Genomic DNA, 9,218 nt, shown 5'->3' with positions numbered 1-9,218 from the left:
GCTGTGCTTCCCTACGTCGGTCACGAGTCACAAAATAATTCTGTGTGGGCGGGTCGAGCCACCTAGGCCAGAACCCCTTTCGTGGGCTGGCAGACTCATGTCGGGAGTCAAGACTTGCTCAGGCCCGCCGTTTCTAAAAGAAAAGACCCGCCGTCCAACAAGTTGGCATGGATGTGCATTTTCATCCTATTACTTGCAGAATGGGGCCCGGTCGTCCTAAACCTTGTCTAATTGTGTAAATGAGACCCAATCAGTCCGAAACTGGCACGTGGTAGCCATCCTGGCGCTGACTGGGATATAATTTTGCAGGTAAGTCCCTGGAAAAGTTTTGGCGTCGCATGGCTTAGTCCCCAAAGCATACGCCTCTGCTTTTATTACTTGGAGGACCCTGTTCGTGGCCTGGACAGCAGTTGCGCGTTTCCGCCTCCGCCTCCACGAACACAGCCGCACTAGCTCGAGGCGGCGATCGTCGACGTCGACCGTGGCTTCGATTCAGACGAGATGCCGCCGGAGCCGCGGTTCCGGGCTTTGTTCGAAGACCCACCGGAATACGGTAACCCTTTTCCCTCTCCGATTTCCTCTCCTATTCTGTTAGTTTCGCCTCGGTTCTTCCGCGCGTCTGATCAACGACGATTAGATCCAGTTCTGTGAAGGAATCGCGATCGATTAGGTAGTTGTAGGGTGTTCTTGCAGTCTGCAACAGTTAAGCTGGCCTAACTCTGAGCAGATTATGACATGTTCGTGGAGAAGTTGCTTAATTTCCGCTCATATGATGAAGTAGGTGAAAAAGTTAGTTATTTTACGTAGTGATTCACTAATTTGCACCAGTATAGAAGTATTGCAGTTCGAAAATATGTTTTACACTCAATTGAATCCAATTCAAAAGTATCACGTTTCTCTGAACTTTCTACTACTGCAAGTTTCAGTTACTCTAGACTGAAACTATTTCTCATTCTTGCAGTTAACTGTCATTGGTGTCCTATTTATTTAAGCCTTTGTTCTCTGTAATTTGAGCTTACAGAATGTTATTTGAGTATGGATGTACACTGTAATTCGATCTCTGCAATATAATTATGTGAACTTTATAGTTAGTACACAAGCATATTATTTGTAATTAGTACAAAGGCATATTATCTGTATGTGACATAGACTAAGCAACATTCATTTATGTGTACATGTTTTTGAATTCCAGGGGGTAATGTTGACTTGTTTACACTGATGATTGACCATAACGGATTTTTTGGTGGCCTGGGCGAAAATTTGTGCTATATGTCTGGATCGGTTGATTTTTTTGATGATTGCAGTCGTGATACGTTCTCGATTTTGTGGATTCAAGATTTTTTGAGTAAGCTAGGACATGATATGGATGGGAGGCTCCATGTATATTGGTTAAAGCCTGGAATGGATCTAATGGATGGATTGCAGTGCATTGAAACAGATAAGGACATTGTTGATATGATTGAAGCCGCCAAGGTGGAGAAAACACTGTCCATAATGGTTGATCACACAAATTTCTTGAAGACAATAAGGTATGATGTGCTAGTCAATGGAGGACGGAAAAACACAAAACCCATTGAAGTTCCAGCGGGTGAAGGCATCAGTAGCAGTTTACTGATACCACCATCAGTACCACCATCTACTGTACATGCAGAGGGAACAAGAGGAGGAGTTGATTCTGCAGAAGATGTAGACAATGACAGCGATAGTGATACTGATTGCAGCTTTGCTGATAGTGATTTTGATGTCGAAGATGGAGATGATGACTTGTTTGCTGATAATGTTGATAGAGAGGTGGATGATCACAATGAACCGGACAGTGTGTTCGAATTAGAAGATGATGATGCTTTACAAGACACTACCCTGAATTTGAGACTGGAAGAAGAGCAACATTTGAAGAATAAATTCAAGGAATTCAATCCAAAAATTGACATGCAAAATCCTATCTTCAAAGCTGGTATGAATTTTAGTTGTGTGGAGGAGTTGAGAAAAGCCCTAAATGCATATAGTGTTAAGAATAAAGTCAAAGTAAACAAACTGAAAAATGATAGGACCAGAATTACTGCTGTTTGCAAGCCAGGCTGCCCTTGGTTCCTGAGAGCAACCAAAGACAGTAGGACAGAGGGATTTACAATTAAGAAATTGTATACAGGGAAGCACACATGTCGTGGTTCCTGGGACTTGAAGGCACTTACTTCACCATTCTTGACTGAGAGGTTCTTAGATGAGATTAGAGATAATCAGAAAATTTCTTTGAAGACCTTTGCAGCGAAAGTTCAGAGACAGTTTAACATGTGTCCAAATAGGTGGAAGTTGAGCAGGGCAAGGAGAGAAGCTTTGAGCATAATTAATGGAGATGAAGATGCCCAATTCTCTCTATTGCTGGATTTTGGACAAGAATTGAGGAAATCAAATCCTGGAAGCAAATTCTTCCTGACAACTAATAGGGTACAAGGTCTAGGAGATGAGGAAGCTAAAGAGCACTTGGCAACACTATATTGGTCTTTTGATGCATGCAAGAGAGGGTTCTTGAGAGGGTGCAGGCCACTGATTTGTGTGGACGGTTGTCACATAAAAACAAAGTACAAGGGCATATTACTGTCAGCTGTGGGAATAGATCCTAATGACTGTATATTTCCCATTGCAATGGGTTTAGTGGAGGTTGAGTGTACAAGTTCTTGGGAATGGTTTATGACCACTCTAAGAGACGATCTCAACATTACTAACACATCTCCATACACTATAATGAGTGACAAGCAAAAGGTATGCAATTTACAATTTAGTCACTTTCTAGCTAAATGTTCTTGCATATGTAATTTAGTCACTTTCTTGCTAATAATTTCAGGGACTAATTAATGCTGTCCAGAAAGTGTGGCCTGATGCAGAACATAGGTTTTGTGTAAGGCATTTGTATCAGAACTTCCAAAGAGCAGGTCACAGAGGAGAAGTATTAAAAAATGAGCTTTGGACTATAGCAAGGTCAACAAATCTACCTAGGTGGCAGCATGCACTTGATAAATTGCAAGCAGACAGTCCAGAAGCATATGAGTGGGTGGCGCCACTTGTACCAAACACATGGATAAAGGCCTTTTTCTCTGATTTTCCAAAGTGTGATCTACTCCTAAATAATCACAGTGAAGTGTTCAATAGGTACAATTCTCTGACTTCTAACTTGTGAAATTATCTAATTATTCTCTTTTCTCACTTGCCCAATTCTCTGATTTCTCACATGTACAATTCTCTGATTTCTCAACAGCTACATCTTGGAGGCAAGGGAGATGCCTATCTTATCCATGTTGCTAACAATCCTATACAAGATGATGCAGAGGATTGAGACAAAGAATAATGAGGCAGCAAAATGGCCTGGCACAATCTGCCCTAAAATAATGAAGAAACTAGAAAAGTTCACGGAATGGAGTGTTGGAGCTTTTGTCACGAGAGCTACAGATGGACTATTCCATGTTAGTTCAGGTGAGTTCGAGAAGGAATTTATTGTGGATTTCCATAGCAGATCATGCACTTGCAAGAGATGGCAACTATCCGGAATTCCATGCCACCATGCTATTGCATGTTGTAGAGAAGATAGAATTCCTCCAGAGTCAATGGTACATTCTTGCTACAGCATTGAAACATACCATGAAGCTTATGGCTACAACATTAATCCACTCAGAGGCAGAGCATTTTGGGACAAAGTTAATGGTGTGCATGTGTTGCCTCCCTTGTACACAAAAATTATGGGAAGGCCAAAGAGGAACAGGAAGAAGGCACCTGAGGAGAAGCAGAAGAATGGTGCCACTTATATTACAAAAGCGGGACTGACAATGCATTGCTCAATTTGTGGAAAAGCAAATCACAACAAGAAAGGGCACTACAAATATATTGAGTCTGTGCAACTGGATGAGCAGGAACTTGTTCAGGCAGCCGAGGAAGCAGAAGTTGATGATCCAACTATACTGCAGGTATATGCACATTTTGGAGCTCCATTTGATGATAGATGCATTTCTTGTAAAATGAAACAACTCTTATTTTTTATGTATTCTGCAGCATATCATTTCACAGAGTACAGACCCAAGATTTGATCCTACACATGTACAAGAATCCATGGTGTATAAAATGGGACAGGAGGTAATTCCATATGTTTGCTTTTCCCTATTTGAGTCAGTAGTTTGTAGGTGCTATAATTGTGTTATTAATTTTCAGGGAAGAGGTAATGTGACTACTGGAAGGGTCAATGGTCCTCTGCCTCAAGAGAGCTCCTTTGTTGCAGCTGCAAGAGCTACCATACCACCACCTAGGCATAGGGTCACAACTGCTACATTAAGGGGAAAAAGAGGAAGAGCAAGCATAAGTACTAATAGCAGGGGGCGATCTTCAAGAAGGGGAAGAGGCATAGGACATGTGCAAGGGGATGCTACAGGAAGGGCAAGAACTACACAGAAAGTTCAATCGAGCGGAAGAACAACATCAAGAAAAAGAGGAAGAATAGCTGGAGATAATGATGAAGCAAATCCAAGCACCAGAAGTGGGCCTATTCCAGATCTCAATTTTTCAGTTGATGTAGATGAAGTTCCAGTTACTCAGAGTGCACCAACGACACCATGTTGTCCATTTGAATGCACCAGTTACAGTGACTACTGCCAATTTGCTGGATAGTGATGCCAATTAGTATTGTTTGCTAGAACTATTTCATCTTTTGTTTACTGGAACATATTGAGACATGTTACAGGCTTGTCATTTTACTAGAATTGACTTGTCATATTACTGGGATCATTCCATTATTTGTTCTTTCATCTATTACACACAGAATTATGCATGCACTGACTTCCAAATCGAATGACACGTCAATATATTTGTTGCACGGCAAAGATTCATTAGGCTGAAATATTACATTATATTATTGCAGTGACAGGTTACACTGAAACTTTGCACACGAAAATATTCATACAAATCCCCTTGCTGTCAAGTCCACTACCACATACAACATTGCACAGATAACTACTGCAATGACTAAGCCTAATTCATTTTTGTCCCTCCACCTCATCTCAATCCTGTGCAACCTATCACTTCTTCTCTTCTCTTAACTTATCTGAAATTCGAGCTTGCAACAGTTGCGCTTCAGCTGCAAGAATGTTCTCATCTTGAAAAGCTTCAGAAGATGGAGCCATGCCGTCGCTGCTCGTGTCGCCGCGCCGCCGCAGCTGCTCGCTCTCGCCGCGCCGCCGCTGCTGCTCGCTCTCGCCGGCCCGCCGCCGCTCGCTCTCTCCGCGCCAACGCCGGAGATTGCTCGCTCTCGCTGGCCTTCGTCACAGGAAGAGGTTAGGGATTTCACGTGAAATTGGGGAATGGAATACAGCAGGGGACCAAATATTGCAAACTATACGAAAGATAGGGGGTTTATGTAAAAATAACTAACCCATGCCTGTGTCATTAGTGGACGTGGCATGCCAAATGTGTGGATGGGTGTCAAATCAGTCCGCATGACAAGGTTTAGGACGACCGTACCCCATTCTGCAAGTAATAGGATGAAAATGCACATCCATGCCAACTTGTTGGACGGCGGGTGTATTTAGGTTGTTTCTGTTCGCATTCCGTATTGGCTAATCACCGGCGATAATTACTCCGCCGCGAGTCAGCGACCGTCCAGCCTCCTGCCACAAATGTTCCTGCCACGAACGCCCCCCTCACCACAAATGCTCGAGAAACCGCCCAATAAATTGAGCACTGATCAAGTAAAAAGTGCTCGATGGAACAGATCCACCCCCGCGTCCTCCAGGTTAAAAACCAATTCCGTGCGACCATCTGCATCAATATTCAATCATGTCAATCCGTGCTTGCGTCGCGGCCTCTGGCAATGGTATCCACGCTGGTACCGGCCGCTTCCGATTTTACTCTCTCCTTTGTCTTTCCAATCTCTCAACATATCTTTTCAATCTGGTAGGTTGCCCCTCCAACGATTTGATTAGATCATGCCTGCTAGCTCAAAATCACCATGTTTTGTTTGGATTAATTGGATTGGTCACATCTCTGGCTTTCCATGCATGACTTCGTCAAAGAGGAACCATTCGTGCCATTGTAACACCCCGCCGGATCGTTGCCGGCAGCCCGCCCGCCCATACGCCGGTGCCTGTACTAACTATGGTTCTTAGAGTTACCTGCCCGCCCTGCCGTTTAACAGATTTTTTACGTGTAGATTCCAGGAGCTTTGCCTGTTCTTAGATTTGCAGTTTCGTATTTCATCCTACAAAATTTGATTGGCTTTAATTCAGGCTCTTAGGTTCACGTGGGTGGAGGGATGTCAAAAGGAAGCCATGGAGTTGCTCATATTCATATAATCAGCAGCGAGAAATGGTAGCTTTGATCTGAGCAAATATAGAAGGAGCATATGTAAGGTGCGCTCACCCTGAATCCCTGATTGCTCTAATGATATTCAGTATTGTCTTCAATTATCAGTGCAGACGTTGATGATTCAAATAATTACATATTTCACTACTCAATTTTGAAACTACACTAACGAAGTTTGTTTATTTACATTGTCATCTCAAGTAGTAACTTTCTATTGCATATTAGATGTGGCATGCCTCTTTTACAGATTATCTACAATAATCAGGTATATATGTACTGATATATCTTCTATTCCTGTTTGGAAGTTTCCTCACATATATAATGTAGTTTTAAAGGTGTAAGTGCATGCAGTTGCTTTATATGTGATACTATAACCATTGTCGAAAGCCTTCAGGTTTGCTTAATGGACTACATTCATCTTCGATAACACACGAGGTATGTCGTTCCAAATTCTTTGAAATTTTATGCTAATTAACTGTTCTATGATTACGATTATTAAAATTATTTTTACTGCCCAACATATATCCCTTCATCCAACCACAGTTGTGAAGGGAGGAACTACGTGTTAACTGTTAAGGTGTGTTGTCAAATTCTCTCCGATTAACCTCTAGATGTACCTTTAACCACGCATCACTGTGCAGTCGCTCCAATGTGTAGCCCTTTTAAAATGCAAGATTGACAATGTGGTTACTTTTCATTTCAAATTGTACTATCATGGATCAGCACTTTCCATTATTGTAAATGGTTACCATGTAATCATTGAAAATTAAAAGTTATATATTTTTTACTCTTTGCGCTTGCCCATTTGCAGATTGTCAAATATATTAATATTTTACAGGAGAGGAATAATAGTGGGATGAAGCAGTTGATGTATATGCTGAGTGCATTGAGTAAATTGGATATTGATATTGGGAAGTTCGATCTCAAGTATAATCAAAGGATGGCAAATGGCACATCACATTAAATAGCTAGATTTTTTCTTCCGAATAATAGTCAATGAACGCCCACGCTAGCTTTCCTTGCAAAAACCTCATGGACGATGTAACTATATACGTATTATATGAGCAATAAATCCATGGTGACCTTTTTCTACAAAAATGACAATATTTATAATTACAAAAGGTATGAACTTTTTAAAAAATGACCATGTATATTTTGTAATTAGGAAAGTAAATCCTTTTATGTTCAGTTTTGATGGCTGCTTGTGACTGTATTATCTACATAATTTTTTTTTCCATTTGTGCTTTACGAATACGTTAGACCTTTTGTGGTCCTCCTGGTTTTGTTCACTGAAATCATTCCAAGATGATTTATCTTAGATTTAAATTTCACGTTTTAAAAAGTTTACTCCACAATGTTTCCGCAGCAACGCGTGGGGTATCATCTAGTAGAAAAAGAGTGTGTGTCCACCGATACAAAGGAGTGCAAAGCTTGTAAGCACTAAGAGAGATAAGAGAAGAGTGGCATTTGTGCAAATCTTGTTGCTTCTCTCATATGCAACCGAGCTACCGTCTCTCTTGTGTTGGCGTGACACCGAGCATATAGTCTTCGTTAGGACCATCTTGTTACTTGCTCACTTCCTTGGTCGCGCTAACCCCATTCTTGTTCCTTGTGTGTGTTTTCGTGTTTCCTTGACATAGATCACCGCTTTTGACATTTGACTTTGGATCTTACCCACATTTAACAAAAGACATTTTCCTTGGTTCTTTTCGTTTGCTATCCACTCCCGCACCTACCACCATATAGAGTTCTTAGCCTTTTGCGTGTGCTTTGAGTGTGTGTGTGAGTACATATCGGTTATTCTCTAACTTGAATGATTTTCTCGATTTTGTTGCTAGTTTTGACATTTTGGTAGTTCTCTTTCCACCATACATACACCCTTCCTAGTGAGAGCCACCCAAAATGACACCACAAGAACAAGCCGAGATGAGAGCCTACTTTAGCTAGCTAGATGCTCGAGAAGCCAAATGACCCTCCAAGACAAAGCCGAGTGCAAATCCTACTTCAAACACCTTGAGAGCAAGAGTGACACACCACATGAGTTGAGTGAGGACACTTTTATTTCTAACACATTAACATCTACTCCTCGTGTGTTGTCTTCCTCTTTGCTAGGTTGCTCGGACATCGACGACGTCATTGCCATGGAGATGAGGGACTCCACTCTATGTGAGATGAGCGACTCCACTATATGTGAGATGAGCGACTCCACTATATATGAGATGAGTGCATCCACTATATGTGAGTTTGAGTGCTTCCATTTGGAGGACATGATTGATACACCGAGTGAGTTGAGAGAGGTAGTTGATAGGTCCATGGAGGCCATTTCACATTCTAACAACTTCACCTCCACCTCTAGTGTGTTTTCTCATGTTGCAATAGGTTCCACGGAGGACGAGTTCCCGATCATGGAGAAGATGTACATGGTGCATGAAAATGATGATATCACACCATGCTTACAAGAAGTCAAAGATGTCGACCACATGGATCCTACTACTTCCACAACACCTACTTCAAATGAGTCGGACTACAAAGGTAACAACATAGGTGTTGATGATGCCATGATCCCACTAGTGGACATGATGACTTATGAGTGCATGCATGATCTTGATGATACAATTGCTATGTCATATGCTTGTTTCATTTTCCCATGTGATGCGTTGCTTGATAACATTGTTGATCATGTGGAATTACTTGCTTGTGACAATATGGTCATGCCATGCTATGAGAGTTTCACTTTCTCTCCTATTGCTTGCAATATGTCGAACAATTGCTCTTTCCCATGTATTGCTTGCAATGATGATACTAATGCATGTGTTGTGACAACCTTGATGAACAATTGCTCTTTCCCTAGGTTTGTCGACAACAATGATAAAATATTG

General features: G+C 41.6%; 1 protein-coding gene and 1 long non-coding RNA gene across 5 annotated transcripts; both read left to right on the top strand.

The window, feature by feature from the left end:
• Positions 1–415: 415 nt before the first annotated feature.
• On the top strand, positions 416–4,862 carry LOC127333724 (uncharacterized). The gene is made up of 6 exons (XM_051360130.2): positions 416–553; positions 1,193–2,760; positions 2,843–3,147; positions 3,254–3,956; positions 4,042–4,122; positions 4,198–4,862. The coding sequence occupies exons 1-6, from the start codon at positions 502–504 to the stop codon at positions 4,648–4,650; spliced, it is 3,162 nt and encodes a 1,053-aa protein (XP_051216090.1). The 5' UTR covers positions 416–501; the 3' UTR covers positions 4,651–4,862.
• Positions 4,863–5,574: 712 nt separating this feature from the next.
• Positions 5,575–8,891, top strand: LOC127333725 (uncharacterized). 4 transcript variants are annotated; one of them, XR_011751820.1, is made up of 4 exons: positions 5,575–6,386; positions 6,565–6,604; positions 6,682–6,916; positions 7,151–8,891. It is a non-coding gene; the product is annotated as an uncharacterized lncRNA (long non-coding RNA). The 4 variants fall into 4 exon arrangements; XR_011751818.1 differs by having other exon boundaries at positions 6,734–6,916; positions 7,151–7,560; XR_011751819.1 differs by having other exon boundaries at positions 5,575–6,604; positions 6,691–6,916.
• Positions 8,892–9,218: the final 327 nt, after the last annotated feature.

This window comes from Lolium perenne, chromosome 2 (assembly GCF_019359855.2).
Source record: "Lolium perenne isolate Kyuss_39 chromosome 2, Kyuss_2.0, whole genome shotgun sequence".
NCBI lineage: Eukaryota > Viridiplantae > Streptophyta > Magnoliopsida > Poales > Poaceae > Lolium > Lolium perenne.
The sequence above is the reverse complement of the archived record's forward strand: the minus strand, read 5'-3'. Positions and strand labels throughout refer to the sequence as shown.